This window comes from Lingula anatina, chromosome 10, assembly GCF_051362555.1.
Source record: "Lingula anatina isolate TDL-2025a chromosome 10, LinAna3.0, whole genome shotgun sequence".
In the NCBI taxonomy this organism is placed as follows: domain Eukaryota; kingdom Metazoa; phylum Brachiopoda; class Lingulata; order Lingulida; family Lingulidae; genus Lingula; species Lingula anatina.
The window spans coordinates 3,485,903-3,502,965 of record NC_141776.1 but is presented as its reverse complement, the minus strand read 5'-3'; the positions used below and the strand labels follow the sequence as shown (position 1 = coordinate 3,502,965).

General features: G+C 35.3%; 1 protein-coding gene across 1 annotated transcript; it reads right to left on the bottom strand.

Moving 5' to 3' along the window:
• Positions 1-2,133: 2,133 nt before the first annotated feature.
• On the bottom strand, positions 2,134-16,099 carry LOC106153458 (uncharacterized). The gene is made up of 8 exons (XM_086997629.1): positions 14,225-16,099; positions 12,957-13,061; positions 12,524-12,622; positions 11,725-11,823; positions 10,440-10,538; positions 9,760-9,858; positions 9,135-9,233; positions 2,134-2,524 (listed from the first exon to the last, which is right to left on the bottom strand). The coding sequence occupies exons 1-8, from the start codon at positions 14,372-14,374 to the stop codon at positions 2,426-2,428; spliced, it is 849 nt and encodes a 282-aa protein (XP_086853755.1). The 5' UTR covers positions 14,375-16,099; the 3' UTR covers positions 2,134-2,425.
• Between the last annotated feature and the right edge of the window lie 964 nt (positions 16,100-17,063).

Sequence of the window (17,063 nt, the reverse complement as noted above, 5' to 3'; positions counted from 1 at the left end):
AATACAATCCAAAAATTTCTTGCACGTACACATTCCACAAAACGATGTATTATTGTTTCTTTCATATGGCAGTTAGTACATCCTGGGCTAGTAACTATTTTCATTTTGAACAGTGTAGAATTTGTGTACAGCACATTGTGAATTATTCTGTATTGCATTACTTGTAGTTGAGTTTCTTTGACAGACTCAAATGGTATCAAGAAAACTCTCTGCCAATCATTTTCACTTATGCCTGATTTGATAAGATGCAAACTTGCTGTGGGTAAATTTATTACATTTCTTTCTATTAGCTTATCGTAAATGTTTTTTGTAGAGGCAAGAGTCCATACTATCTCATCTGAGTCTGTGTTGTCAACTGATTCTGCATTTTCCCGAAGTTTACGTAACCATAATATCGGAATTGATTTTTTTACTTTTTCGTATTCTAGAAAATTCGGTAGCTTAATATCGAAGTTGTGTTGATTTATTATTTCTTCTAATGATATAAATTCACCATTAATATTTATGATATCTTGAATATAATTAACTCCGGCTTTTGACCAATGCCTTAGATATATTGACTTTTTGTTTACAAGTATGAATCTATTATTCCATATTATCTGTTTCTTTATATCGGAGGCATTATTAGGGTCTGTTTGTATTAAATCACTCCATGCATCTAGCATGGCTACGTAAAAGGTGGCATGTCCGAAATGTTAATATTCTTAAGTTCATAATTACAACTGAAAATGAGTTTTCCTCCCACACTTCTTAAATATTTCAGTATGTTTATTACCCACGGATCATCGTTGTCAGCTAACATTATGCGCTTAACCATTGAGGCCTTCAGAGACCGCACGTGCGATGGCACATGCGTCAAATTTAAACCACCTTTACTCTTTGGGGCTATTAATGTATTCTGCTTTAAATTTGGTTTTTTATCATTCCATAGAAATTTTTTGAATAAAGCATCTATCCTCAAAATAATATCATTTGGGGTCTCAAGAACTGTATTAGCATAAACCAGTTTAGCCAGACCCAATGTTTTTAGTATTTGTATCTTTCCAATCCATGTGAGGTCTCTGCTGGACCAAAGGTTAAGCAGCTTTCAATTTGATCAACTTTACCATCGAAGTCTAGAAACCTACAGCTTTCGTAATCATAAGAGAAATGAATTCCGAGAGCTTTTATTGGTCTATCTGGCCATAGCAACCCGAGGGGCTTTTCGTTGTTGAATCTATTACTTCCAAGCCACAGGGCTTCGGACTTGCTCAAGTTTAGTTCTAAACCAGAACTTTGTTTGAATTCAGATATTAATTTCAATGCGTTTTTAGCGGACCTAACATCATTTAGAAATAGCGTTGTATCGTCGGCATATTGGCATAATTTGTGTTCATGACGATCAATAGTGATTCCCCGTATGGATGGATCTGCGCGTATTGCGCAGGCTAGTATTTCTACGGCCAGCACGAATAGAGGGCCGGACAGTGGGCACCCTTGTCTTACACCTCTTGTAATTGAAAAGAATCGCGAGGAATATCCGTTGTTTGTAATACAACTGAAAGCATTGGCGTACATAATGTCAAACCACTGAATGAAGTCAGGGCCAAAGTTAAATATTTTCAGGCATTTTTTTATAAATTCCCATTCAATGCAATCGAACGCTTTTTTAAAATCTAAGAAAATCGCCATCCCTTCTTTATTTTGCCTTTTTGTTGAGTACATAAGATCCCAGATGAGTCTTATATTTTCACCGATATATCTTTTTTTAACGTACCCGGTTTGGTTTTTGTTGATAATGGTTGGTAAAGTCGTTTCCATTCGTTTTGCAAGTGCCTTTGCGGCTATTTTGTAGCTTACGCTTAGCAAAGAAATAGGTCGCCAGTTTTCCAAACGGTGTCTATCCTTGTCTTTTTTGGGAATTAGTGTTATTATGCCCTGTCGTTGGCTAATATTTAACTGACCAGTTTCAAAAGCAAAATTTAAACAGTCTGCAATTTCCTCTCCTAATTCTTCCCAGAATACACAACCTCGGACCGTGGATAATGACTTTATTTCTTAATACATATATCACAATTAAAAGGAACCGGATCAATCTGAAGGAAGCATAATTATTTTAGCGGGATATAAATGGGATTGACTAGGTGTGCCCTCACTAGATGATAAGACAAAAAATTGGATTGATATTAGAAATAAAGCCTTGTAATATCATCCATATTACAGAAATGTTCTAAGCCAGTGAGGTTTTAGACCCGTTGGATGGCAGTCAAGGCGGTTACATGTAGGTCGTATGGTTACACATGCAGTATTAAACGCCCAAACGAACCTACCAATTCAAATGGTTAGCAAGACAAATACAAATATTAATTTACGATATGTGTCGATTTAATGATGTTACATAACCATTATTATATTTAATGTTATATACTTAATTGTATGCTGTGCGTTAGCCTACCCGGATTTGATCACTTTCAAATTTCCTTAACAGCAAGCATAGAACATCATAACCAGCTTCCTGTGCAAGATCACTGGGCTTCAAGCCGAACTAAAACCAAAGAAACTGATTTATTCAACACGTTTTATTCAATGGCCATTGCGTTAAGAATAACAGTACAACAGAGCATCAACATTAGTATGATAATACCATTATTTATCCTTTTCATAATTGGGTGTAAATGGGACTATTTTAGTTATTCATCCGAACTTTATTGACACCTCCTAAAAGAACCACAACTTATCTTTTTCAAACATATTGATTTAATATTTTAATTAAAGGGATAATAACTCTTCGTTTTGGAAAAAAAATACTGGAGTAAACAACGATTTCCCCATAATTACCAATGGTTAATGAATCCATTTTTACATTCAAAGTTAGCCCATGTTTTTATTTTTCTAAAAAGTCTTTTTGTTATAATCTCTTAAGTATAGCTATCAATGGAGGTCACTTGGTTTAAAGACAAGCTCAGATATCAGAATAACAGCTATAACTGTCCTTTTTTTATTTTTTTTATTTATTTTTTTTAATGCGTTTATTCACTCAAAGAAAAAAAAAAAAGAAAATATACATATATAATGAAATATTTAAACAGATAATCAAAGATTGAATGCATGTAAAACAAAGCTGATGATAATTACGGTAATTAAATACTAATAGATAAATAAAAAGAGCGTAAATATATAGAAATACTCTCACTCACTCATCCATCCATGCATACTACGCGTGAGCTACATATCGGCAACTATAACATATTTAATGAAATGTTTAGACAGATAATCAAAGATTAAATGCATATAATACTGATGGCAATTACGGTAATTAAATACTGAAAAATAAAAAAGAACATAAATATATAGACATACTTTCACTCACTCATCCATCCATACATACTACACGTATACATGCTTGTTGTGAACTACATAACGGCAACTATAGCGTACTAGAGGTGAAAATTTTAACACGTTATGGTAGGAATGCGTTTCCATTTTGTATTAAACCTATCTTCTTTTCCTGTCTTTATAGCAATGTATTTTTCTATTTTCTTCTTCTGGCTAAGAAAATGCAGAAACAGTTCAAAATCATAGACTGATGGATTTTCTGAATTTTTGTTTATGAATTGTTTAGCCACAATAATACAGAAATTTAAAGCTTTTACGCGCTGGTCGCTTGACAGACACCCGTACATTATAGTTTTTTCATTTTTTCTGAAGTGTATGGTATTATTCGGAATGTTCCAACAGTTTTCAAATACAATCCAAAAATTTCTTGCACGTACACATTCCACAAAACGATGTATTATTGTTTCTTTCATATGGCAGTTAGTACATCCTGGGCTAGTAACTATTTTCATTTTGAACAGTGTAGAATTTGTGTACAGCACATTGTGAATTATTCTGTATTGCATTACTTGTAGTTGAGTTTCTTTGACAGACTCAAATGGTATCAAGAAAACTCTCTGCCAATCATTTTCACTTATGCCTGATTTGATAAGATGCAAACTTGCTGTGGGTAAATTTATTACATTTCTTTCTATTAGCTTATCGTAAATGTTTTTTGTAGAGGCAAGAGTCCATACTATCTCATCTGAGTCTGTGTTGTCAACTGATTCTGCATTTTCCCGAAGTTTACGTAACCATAATATCGGAATTGATTTTTTTACTTTTTCGTATTCTAGAAAATTCGGTAGCTTAATATCGAAGTTGTGTTGATTTATTATTTCTTCTAATGATATAAATTCACCATTAATATTTATGATATCTTGAATATAATTAACTCCGGCTTTTGACCAATGCCTTAGATATATTGACTTTTTGTTTACAAGTATGAATCTATTATTCCATATTATCTGTTTCTTTATATCGGAGGCATTATTAGGGTCTGTTTGTATTAAATCACTCCATGCATCTAGCATGGCTACGTAAAAGGTGGCATGTCCGAAATGTTAATATTCTTAAGTTCATAATTACAACTGAAAATGAGTTTTCCTCCCACACTTCTTAAATATTTCAGTATGTTTATTACCCACGGATCATCGTTGTCAGCTAACATTATGCGCTTAACCATTGAGGCCTTCAGAGACCGCACGTGCGATGGCACATGCGTCAAATTTAAACCACCTTTACTCTTTGGGGCTATTAATGTATTCTGCTTTAAATTTGGTTTTTTATCATTCCATAGAAATTTTTTGAATAAAGCATCTATCCTCAAAATAATATCATTTGGGGTCTCAAGAACTGTATTAGCATAAACCAGTTTAGCCAGACCCAATGTTTTTAGTATTTGTATCTTTCCAATCCATGTGAGGTCTCTGCTGGACCAAAGGTTAAGCAGCTTTCAATTTGATCAACTTTACCATCGAAGTCTAGAAACCTACAGCTTTCGTAATCATAAGAGAAATGAATTCCGAGAGCTTTTATTGGTCTATCTGGCCATAGCAACCCGAGGGGCTTTTCGTTGTTGAATCTATTACTTCCAAGCCACAGGGCTTCGGACTTGCTCAAGTTTAGTTCTAAACCAGAACTTTGTTTGAATTCAGATATTAATTTCAATGCGTTTTTAGCGGACCTAACATCATTTAGAAATAGCGTTGTATCGTCGGCATATTGGCATAATTTGTGTTCATGACGATCAATAGTGATTCCCCGTATGGATGGATCTGCGCGTATTGCGCAGGCTAGTATTTCTACGGCCAGCACGAATAGAGGGCCGGACAGTGGGCACCCTTGTCTTACACCTCTTGTAATTGAAAAGAATCGCGAGGAATATCCGTTGTTTGTAATACAACTGAAAGCATTGGCGTACATAATGTCAAACCACTGAATGAAGTCAGGGCCAAAGTTAAATATTTTCAGGCATTTTTTTATAAATTCCCATTCAATGCAATCGAACGCTTTTTTAAAATCTAAGAAAATCGCCATCCCTTCTTTATTTTGCCTTTTTGTTGAGTACATAAGATCCCAGATGAGTCTTATATTTTCACCGATATATCTTTTTTTAACGTACCCGGTTTGGTTTTTGTTGATAATGGTTGGTAAAGTCGTTTCCATTCGTTTTGCAAGTGCCTTTGCGGCTATTTTGTAGCTTACGCTTAGCAAAGAAATAGGTCGCCAGTTTTCCAAACGGTGTCTATCCTTGTCTTTTTTGGGAATTAGTGTTATTATGCCCTGTCGTTGGCTAATATTTAACTGACCAGTTTCAAAAGCAAAATTTAAACAGTCTGCAATTTCCTCTCCTAATTCTTCCCAGAATTTCATGTAAAATTCTGCGGAGAGCCCATCAACACCCGGGGTTTTCTTCTTCTTTTTTGTAAGTTCTTTGAGTGCGTTTTTGCACTCGTTGATGGTTAGCTTTCCTTCACATGCGATTTTTAGGTCGTTTGGAATTTGGGGTATATTTTGTACATTGAAAAATTTGTTTGAGATTCTCTCGTTAATGGTAGTGTTCTGTGAGGTGTACAAATTTTCGTAAAACTTTCCCTGTTCTTGTAGAATATCTTTATCGTTAGTTACTGTTAGTGTATCATTAATTTCTAGTTTTGTTATTGTATTTCTGACTCGATTCCGTTTTTCCAAGTTGATAAAGTAATTTGTATTGCGTTCGCCCTTTTCGTACCATCTCACTTTACTACGCATTATTGCACCTTCAGTTTTAGCTTCTAAGATTAAATCATGTTCAGTCTTAAGTTTTTCTAATTCTTTAGCTTTTTCTTTATTAAATTGATTGTCTATCTCGGCTTGTAGCACGTTGATTTTTTTCCAAATGTCTCTTTCATTTTCTCTATGTTGTTTAGATTTTTGCTTTGAAAATTTTATTGAAAACTGCCGTATTTCCATTGTTATCATATCAAATGCTAAACCACGGTCCTCTAAGTAATTGTATCTGTTTTTTGCTTCATTAATTACAGTTTTCATTTCGTTAATATATCTTTCGTCTCCTAGTAGAGTATTATTGTGTTTCCAAAACCCTCGCCCTCTAACTGTCACATCTTTTGTCTTTAAAAACAAAGATATTGCATCATGATCAGTGTAAGGTGCGTACAATATCTCCGCCTTTTCTATAAAACAATTTTCTATAAGTTCGTTAGATGTTATCCAGTAGTCTAGTCTGCAGGAGATGTTTGATTCGGAGTTTTTCCATGTGTATCTTCTTTCTGCACCATGGAACTTTCTCCATGTGTCATTTAAATGATATTTTTCCATAATAGTTTGTATTTCATGTATAACTTTATCTTTAATGTGTGTGGACAGTCCACCATGTTTATCTAGCTTGGACAATGTGCAGTTGAAGTCACCCCCTATAATTACATAATCAGATTCATATTTAGCTAGTGCTTTATAGAGAAATCTATAAAATTCAACTTGTTCATTTATTTGATTTGGGGCATATATATTTCACATAAGAAAAGTGCTCGTACCAATTTTAATTTTCACGCCTAAAAGACGACCATCCGGGTCTGTAACTGTGTCTATAATGTCATATTCTATGTTATTTTTAAATAAAATCATCACCCCTTTGCTATGCCCAGTACCATGATTATACCAAACCTTTCCACCCCACTGAGCGCGCCATAATTTTTCGACTTTCTGCGAGCTGTAGGTTTCTTGTAGGAGGAAAACATTTTCAGGCCTTTTATGTAACCACCTAAATACTCCCTTTCTTTTCTTAAAATTATTTAGCCCCCGGACATTTAAGGATAATATACTAAAATCAAAACTCATAATAGCATTTTAATGTATTGACAGACATAACGTTTTCGTTGATATACATGTATGTACGACAATGAGCCTCACCATTCTTTTCATCGCTTGACAAACAGACATGTATCACGTGCACACTTTTACTTTCGCACACAATCTCAGTCTTACGCACGGCCATTATCCACTTACTCACCTCATTTAAACACAAACATACACTCACACAATATACTACATATAAGAAAACGTACATGGGAGAGCGTTCAGTTTTGTGCGACAATTGGTTTTATGTGCAAAATTAAAGCAAGAGGAAAATGGAAAAAGGAGGAATAAAGTTCATGCTCAAGCGTTTCTTATCTTTAAATTAATATCATCGTGCAGGTCAAATTTCACCCTTTTTGTGCTGTCTTTCGGCCGACCATAAACTGACCCATTAAAGTACCATGCTTGATCAATTTCAGGGTGGTTAACGAGGCGCTGGATAAGTTGCGCGTTCTTTTTTGTGACGTCATCTGCCAGTCTCAAGTTTTGCCTCGAGGTTTTCATTGCCCTTCTGCACCTCATGAATTTAGCTTTTGTCTCCGTGTTATTCACTCGTAAAATTATAGGTCTCGGTTGTTGTGTTTTTGCCCCAGGTATACGATGTACTGCTAGAATGTCATCATCCCGGAGTGTTATCTGTGCTACTTCCTTCAATGTGTCGCGTACGACGGACTTGGTGTTCTCCTTTGTCTCTTCCTTTATCCCGTAGATTTTAATATTGTTCTTACGTGAATACTGTTCGTTGTAGTTTGATCGTTTGTCCGCCTCAATCTTTTATCTCCTCTTTCAATTTAAGTAAATCTTTGTCTTTCCTTGCAATGTTTTCTGTAAGGTTTTTATTTTCAAATTCCAGGAAGTCTAATTTCTCTCGCATATTGTTGATTTGTGAACCCATTTCTTTTTTCATTTCTTTTAACATTTCTGTAACTAAGGTGGTTACTAGTTCTTTCAGTTCGTCTTTGTTTATCATGTCTTTCATATAAGATTTTATTTCTTCTAGTTCCGCTAAGATAATGCTGCTATTTTCTTCAGCACTTGTATTGGAGACTTCGCTGTGCGTACGTTTGGGTGTAGGCTCACCCTTTTTAGTGTTTTTTGTGTGTTTGGATGACATGCTGAAAGGTTGACAGCACTGCGTGAAATTTAATGTAGTCAGTGTGTATCATCCACTATGCGACGTTCGCGCAGACTATGTCTATGTGATGAGGTTAAAAAATATCAGTTATTCACCTTATTTGTGCTTTCTCCACCCGATCAGCTCGTTCACGGATGTACACTTGTTCAGAATGTACCACATCAGACGTTGTGTTCACTTGTCTATGTCAAGAAAGACCAATTTATGTCCCGTGTCCTAGAGTTCGTGTCATCCTCTACGCCATCTTGTCTCCTTTCCCCATAACTGTCCTTTTTGCAGTACAACAGAACATTTTGTATTTCTATGAGTTGTTCACAATGTTTTTATTGTGAAATATAGATCTCAATTATACGAATGGAACGTTAGTAAGTGACAGCATGCAGTGAATAAGAGCGGGGAGTGTTTAGTAGAGTAACTTAGGTTGATTGACATGCTCTTATGGTATTTATACAACTACGCTTAGTGTAAACAGAGAGAAGGCCGCTAGAGATTGTATGAGGTAGGAATAGAAATGAAGGAAGCGGCGCGGGTAATAACTGGACAGTAGTTCAATAAATAATAAAAAAGATAATATCTGAGTTGTATTTGCTACCTCGCGTAACATGAAGAAGACAAGCCAACAGCTTCGTCACACGAAGAGTTATTACCCCTTTGAATTAAGATTCTTTTGATTTCTCAATTTGAGGTCATTGTGGCATATTAAGTAAAAATTACACGCCACATCCGGTTTATACATAAATCGATAATAATACAAATTATTTATTTCTAGTACCATACATATACCTACCCAGTCCTCACTGCAAGGATCAGCTCCGTGCTGAATGAGAAGAGCTGCTACATCGCGGTGACCTCCCATAGCGGCGTCATGAAGAGGCGTCACTCTCATCTGAAGATGCACAATGTTGTCAATGAACTGACATACCAGACAAACAAAAAATTAATATATCATGCCATGTAAATGAATTATTATTATAATCAAAGGCATCTGAGGTGTCTGTCATAAAACACACATGCATATGTTTGTACGAGTCCTTTGGCTTTCAGTAACATTTTCAAGGAAGATTTTCAGCAGTTAATAGTATAACAACGAACTTATAGTTCTTGATTTTAAAAATTCTCAATTGTTTTGATAAGTGGAACAAAGGACCGCACTAGATTATTTTAATTTCTAAATTTGAGATTATTATAAATGTTTAAAAATAATTACATGGCAAAAGCGGTTTATACACGTATCACTAATAATAATCATAAAAACGTATACTCATGTACGAAAATACAATAAAGATATCCAATTACTGCGTATATAACAAAGACAGCTCGTATCCATGCACCAGGTCACAGCTACTTGAATGGAGCCAACCCAAGACGTAGTCATTTAAGAGACGATTTCACCAATTACCACACGTACCTACCCAGTTCATACTGCAGGGATCAGCTCCGTGCTGGATGAGGAGAGTTACTACATCGCAGTGACCACCCATAGCAGCGTCAAAAAGAGGACTCCGAGCATCCTGAAAATGAACAATTTTTTCAATGAAATGACGTAAGTATCAGAATGAATTATTATAAAACGGGGTGCACTCTAAATTGAACGAATCAAAACTATTGTCATCTCTAAACAACAGTCCCTCAAAGAGATGACATATTAGTACAGAGCAGCAGGTAAGGGGATGAAGTACATGAAGCTACATGAACAATACTAATGTGTTTCTTCAGGGAAGACTGCTTATGTTTATCCGTTAATGTTTTATAAATATTAAGAGCGTGTGTAATGCATTTTTGGTTTACACCTTTGCACGACTTCTTTTGTTTTCTGGTTATATCTTCAAGGACGATTTTCAGCAATTAAAAGCCTTGAATTAAACTGTATAGTTCTTTATTTTGAAAATTCACAATTAATTTGATAATCGAATTTAAGGACTGAACCTTGAGATAAGATTATTTCACTTCCTCAAACTGAGATTATTATAAAGTATTAAAGATTAATTACATACCGAAAATACATTAAATATATTCAATCACTACGTATATAACAAAGAGAGAACAGTGAAGGGATGGTTTACTTCAAGTACTACAAGTACGGTATACCTACCACACTGTACCTGCTGGGATCAGCTCCGTGCTGAATGAGAAGAGCTGCTACATCACTGTGACCACCAAAAGCAGCGCTATGAAGGGGCGTCTGACCCCCCTGAAGATATACAATATCATGCAAATAAATCACTATAAAACGGGGTGCACTGTAAACTGAATGAATCAAAATTATTTTCCACTTCAAACAACAGTACCTCAATTTTTAAAATTCACAATTTTTTTGATAAACAAACTTATGGTCTGGACTTTGAATTAAGATTCTTTTGATTTCTTTTTTTTATTTGAGGTTATATCGTATTAATATTGATAACATATGTGTCACATTTGGTTTATACACCCATCCATTATAATATATTACGATATTTCACGCAATGTAAATGGCTTATTATAAAACGGGGTGCACTCAAAATTGAAAGAATCAAAACTATTATCATCTTTAAACAACAGTGCCTCAAAAAGATGACATATTAGTACACAGCAGCAGGTAAGGGAGATGATTTTCATGAAGCCTACACCAACAACACTAATGTGTTGTTAAAGGGAAGACTGCTTATGTTTATCCGTTAAAATATTCCATTAATATTAAGACCGTGTGTAATGTTGGAAAAATATTAACAGTTTTTAGTTATCATTATTTCAAAAACACCTGAGGTGTCTGTCATAAAGCATACATGTATTTCAGATTTCCAACTTTGTTCTATAGTTTTCGGTTAACATTTTCAAGGAAGATTTTGAGCATTTCATAGAAATTCAGAAATGTTTTGACAAACGGATGAAAGGACCGGACTAGATTTTTTCTGTTCTTAATTTGATATTATTATAAATATTAAAGATTAATTACATGACACAATCGGTTTACACACGTATCAATAATAATACATAAAAATATTACAGCTCATGAGCACGAAAACGCAGTAGATACTCCAGCGCAGTAGACTACTGCAATCATACTGCAAACATGCTTCAAATCTGCTTCGATATGGTATCTAATTAGCATATTTGAAACATGCTTCTATCATGCTGCTAATCTACTGCATTAATGCTCGTCTCTGTATATGTTCTTTTTGGAGTAGACATATGTTCTTTTTGGAGTAGAATTGTAGTAGGCTATTTCTACTGAAAATATGCTCCACACCACTACTGCGTTGATGCTTCGATACTGCTTCGATACTACTGCATTTTCGTAAACAAAAATGCAATAAAGATATTCAATTAATATGTATATAACAAAGACAGACTAATGAAGAGGCGGCATATATTTCAAGTACCACACATGTACATACCTTGTTTGCACCGGAGGGATCAGCTCCGTGCTGGATGAGGAGAGCCGCTATGTCGCAGTGGCCAGCAGTAGCAGCGAAATGAAGAGGTGTCTGGCCATCCTAAGAAAACACACTGCTTTCAATGAAGTGACATACCAGACAGACAGGTATTTAATGACATGTAAATGGAGCATTATAATAAATTGGTGCACTGTAAATTGAACGAATCAAAACTATTTTCATATTTAAACAATATTGCCTCAAAGAGATGAAAAACTAGGTAAAGGGGATTTATTTACATGTTGATATTTATAATATTGTGCTATTGAAGGAAAGTCTGCTAACGTTTATCCGTTAATAATCCAGTAACGCCGTGTCTAATGTTGGGAAAATATTAGGTTTTTAGTTATTTCAAAGACATCTGAAGTGTCTTTCTTAAAACTCATATGCATTTCAAATTTCCTCCTTTGTACGGCTTCTTTGGTTTTCGGGTTACATCTTTTAAGGAATATTTTCAGCAATTTAAGTGATAAATCTAACTGTACAGTTTTTCAATTTGAAAATTCACAAATGATTCGATATACGGATTTAAGGACCGGACCTCAAATTAAGTTTCTTTTGATTTCTCAATTTGAGATTATTTTAGAATATTAAAGATTAATTACATACCCCAATTGGTTTATTCACGTATTAATAATAATATTTAAAAGCACATAATATGTTAATGCAAAAATACATAAAATACATTTGATTACTACGTATGTAACGAAGAGAGACCAATGAAGGGGTGGTATATTCCAAGTACCACACATATACCTACCCAGGTCACTCTGCAGGGATCAGCTCCGTGCTGGATGAGGAATGCTGCTATATCGCAGTGGCCAGCAGTAGCAGCGAAATGAAGAGGTGTCTGGCCATCCTAAGAAAACACACTGCTTTCAGTGAAGTGACATACCAGCAATTTATTTTCAGCAATTTAAGTGTTACATCCAACTGTACAGTTCTTCAATTTGAAAATTCACAAATGATTCGATATACGGATTTAAGGACCGGACCTCAAATTAAGTTTCTTTTGATTTCTACATTTGAGATAATTTTAGAATATTAAAGATTAATTACATACCCCAATTGGTTTATTCACGTATCAATAATAATATTTAAAAGCACATTATATGTTAATGCAAAAATACATAAAACATATTTGATTTCTACGTATGTAACGAAGAGAGACCAATGACCACACAAATACCTACCCAGGTCACTCTGCAGGGATCAGCTCCGTGCTGGATGAGGAGAGCCGCTATATCGCAGTGACCACCCGTAGCAGCGTAATGAAGAGGCGTCCTGTCAACCGGTACCTACAAAATGTTATCATAGAGGTGACGCACCAGACAGACATATTGTATACCGTGTAAGTGGACAATACAAATAAGGGTGCACTGTAAACTGAATGAATCAAAACTTTTTTCGTCATCAAAAAAAAAAAAAAAAAAAAAAAAAAAAAAAAAAAAAAAAAAACACTGCCGCAACAGCAGGTACGGGAGATAATTTACATGTAGATGTAATACAATGCGTTGTTGAAGGGAAGACTGCTAACGTTTATCTGTTAATATTCCATGAAGACCGTGTGTAAGGTAGATATAATACTAAAACTTTTTAGATTTTTTAAAGATAAGTGTGCTTTATGTCCTAAAAATACAACTTTGATCTACATCGCTGTGGCCACCACTAGCAGCGTAATGAAGAGGAGTCTGGCAATCCTGAAGATACATAAATTTTTCGATGAAATGACATCCCCGACCAAAGGTATTTTATCACATGTTAATGGATCATTACAAAACGGGGTGCACTGTAAATCGAATGTATCAAAACTATTTCCATCTTTAAACAACAGTGCCTCAATGAGGGAACACTACTTTTATTCCAATTAAGCCCAAGCCACATCTGAGACGTCTGTTAAGAAAACACGTTTAAATTTCCACCTCTGTATGAGTTCTTTGGTCTTCGGGTTTTATTTTTAAAAATATTTTCAGCAATTAATGTATCAAAACGAACTTTTAAGTGGTTTATTTTGATAATTCACGAATGATTTGATACACGGATTTAAGGACCGGACTTTCAATTAAGATTATTTTGATTTCTCAACTTGAGATTATTTTTAAGTATGAAGTATTAATTACATGCCAGAATCGGTTTACACAAGTATCAATGATAATATTAAAAACCCACTTGTTCAAGAACGAAAATGCATTTTAAACAATTAAAAACTGCTTGTGTAGCGCAAGCAAACTAAGGAAGAGCAGGTACATGTATATTTCAAGCACCACACATTTATATTTACAAGAAAATATACTTACTTCGTTCTCACTGTAGGGATCAGTTCCGTGCTGTACCTATTCTGTACACTGTTTGCGAGTCATGTTACTGTGTAACTACTATCAACTATTCTCAAATTCCTTTTTATTCATATGAGTAGCAAATTCTAAATATGCTTTGCATGTTCATTTTTGGCAATGCTTACAAGTAAGCCCAATCCAACTGTGTCTGTCCTCTCGTTGGCATCGCATATTTTACTTTCTAGCAGTTGACGCACTGTTTCGATATCTCCGATCTCTGCAGCTTTTTGGAGACTGTTCTTGAACGTGGCATTGAATGAACGATATGCAGCCATTGGGAAGGACTATTCACCGGAAATGAAATTTGTTCAGCAGACCTGGAGTTATACGTTTGTACACCTTCAGTTTACATTTATAATGATTTTTTTTCGCATAGCAAGAATTTTGTGTTGCAAAATTCTACAAATATGAAAATGATTTAATATAATCACCACTGAAACACACTGTTATGTTTTATTATACATTTTTGGCGTCGCTTATCACATCCTATTGCAAGTAAAATAGTAAATAAGTGGTTTTGTATACTAAACATCATTTGTGTAGAAACAGTTTCATTTTAGAATGGACCTTTGACAGCATACGCACTGCCTCTGGTACATGTACGTGGTATGCCCTGGCAAATATTACAGGATAGACAATAATTTAAGTCAACATCCTCTTAGGGTGGTCAAAATTAGGAAATTCAAGAGTAAACGTCTTCTAGTAAATATCAACGAATTCATTATGCACGCTCTAAATTCCTACTACAAAATAACTGGATATACATTTTAGAATAAGGTAAAACAGGGTAATTGATTGACTCAACTCACCTCGTTTTTTCTTGTTGTAAAGGGGAATACCAAACAACTGGGAATTTTGCTGATGTTGGATAAGTTCGAAAAAAAAGTTAATACTATTTTTCTTCCTTTTTTCGTCTGAATAAAAGATAGTGCTTCTCGTCGTTAATTCGAATTCGAAGGTGATATTTGTGATTGCTGGATTTGAATACAGTCCGTATAAGTTCAATTGTTAACACAATACACCCACCCAAATATCATCTGATAACTTTACAAAGGCGTGATATAGTACGTACAGTCTGTGGTTTGTATATTAGTCTTTCTCCCCTCGTATCCTTGTACTGAATTTCCGTAAACTGTCGTGACTGTAATGCATCGCTCTCGGGAATCGACTCTGAACTGAAAGTGGGGAATTCCGACACACTTCTTCTTCATTTTACTGGGTATTTGTTTATACGATTTTCTTTAAAAAATTCCAAAATATTAAAATATGCATCTCAGTGTACTTACTAGTATCATCCTGTTTTTAACATGTACTGGTAGCTACCGGTAATGCTACACTGTAGCAGGTGATCTTGTACGCTACTCTAGATCCCGCCAATATAGTAAAACGCTTTGAAATAGCTCCGTGTGCAATGGCCTGACTAGGTAAACTACTGTCCAGTAGGTCGTTTAAGGTCATGGGCCTCAATAATCTACATCGCCATTTTGTAGATGCTCGGACTAAATAGATGTCTTTACGGCTTCTATGTTAGCGAAGCATGTAATAGTGTGCAATATGCCTAGCTATGTGTTACGTCCTTTCAATCTATGGAATACTGCGTTTTATTTATTTACAGTATTATTTAATTAAACGTGATATCATATAATTATTTAAAACACTGGGAGAACAATTGTCTTGAGTCCCTACCTACCTTCCTCTTTCAGTATCGATATAGATGCACGGCAAGGGCAATCCCCATCAAACTGGAAATTTCCTGGTTTAAAATTAGATTTAAAAACGGCTTGATTTGGGGTTGATAAAAGGCTCCGATTAAGGTCCATTTATCTTAATCGCGTATGAATTATTACTTACATCATTATTAATGTTGTGATGACAACGTGAGAATGTTTGCCTCAGGCTGAAAATGGGGAAGTCCAATCTTTGCATCCTAAATGATTTGTATATTCACTAGTCTTTTAAAGACAACACCAGAGCTCAATTAAGGCACCTTACCTACATTACCTTAAAGCAATAATAACTCTTCCTTTGAGATTAAAAAATCCGCATGAAATACATTGTAAAAAACGCATGGAAATATATTCTATTGTATTTTACCACTAAAACGGCCGTTATTGTAGGAAAACTAAAATCTGTGCTTGTCAATAGGGCTTACGATGCCTTTTTTCCGGTCGACAAGTGCATTCGTTGCTAATGACGTAATGGTGTCACGCGGATTCTCGCGTTCATTCGAGACCAAAATAACATGGCGCCAAACGCATTAGTGCAGACGCAGACGTAAGTTGCGAGTTTTTGTACAGTGCGTCGGATAACGAAAAGCCCAGAATGGCACACATTGCGGATATAAATGCATTTTTAACAAAAAGACGAATATATCTCATGAATCTTATATAGTGTTGTTGTTGTCTGCTTTTCCCGCGGTTTTAAGTAGGTCACCAGTGACTTTGCAATGTCAGAGAGAGCTCCGTCAGTTAAAATCTCTTAAGAGATTTTAACAAAAAACCGTACGTTTAGGAAAAAAAACCTGGATTAACTTTGAATGCAGGAATGGGGTCGTTGGCCATTGGTAAGTACGGGAAAATTGCCGTTTTTTCCAGGAAAATCCAATTTTTGGCCAAAACGAAGAGTTATTATGACTTTAAGCCTGAGTCACACTGCGCTTGCAACCTTTTGGCAACCTCTTTGCAACCTCAGTCGCAAGGAGGTTGCCATAGGTTTTAAAGTGGTCGCATAAGGTTGTTAACAGGTCGCCTGCGATCGTTGACACATGAAGGCCATTTTTTGTGCACCGACAACCAGTGCGACTAAAGATGAAAATTATCGGTATCCTAAAGGTTGCCTATCGGTCTCTTCTTGGTTGTCAGTAGGTTGCTATAACCAGTAGCATACCATTTGCAACTGCACGGTCGATTGACCGTATTTATTCGACTGGTCGCTTACAAGTTTTTTACCAGTAGCAAGTAGTCG

What these genes read in the sequence shown, in the direction of transcription:
- LOC106153458 (XM_086997629.1), bottom strand. Translation starts at nt 14,374, where the DNA reads ATGGCTGCATATCGTTCATTCAATGCCACGTTCAAGAACAGTCTCCAA. An exon ending in CAGTTGGATTGGGCTTACTT is followed by an intron (nt 13,062 to 14,224) that starts GTAAGCATTGCC and finishes AACATTTTGTAG; the next exon opens with GTACCGGTTGACAGGACGCC. An exon ending in ATCCCAGCAGGTACAGTGTG is followed by an intron (nt 9,859 to 10,439) that starts GTAGGTATACCG and finishes GTTCATTTTCAG; the next exon opens with GATGCTCGGAGTCCTCTTTT.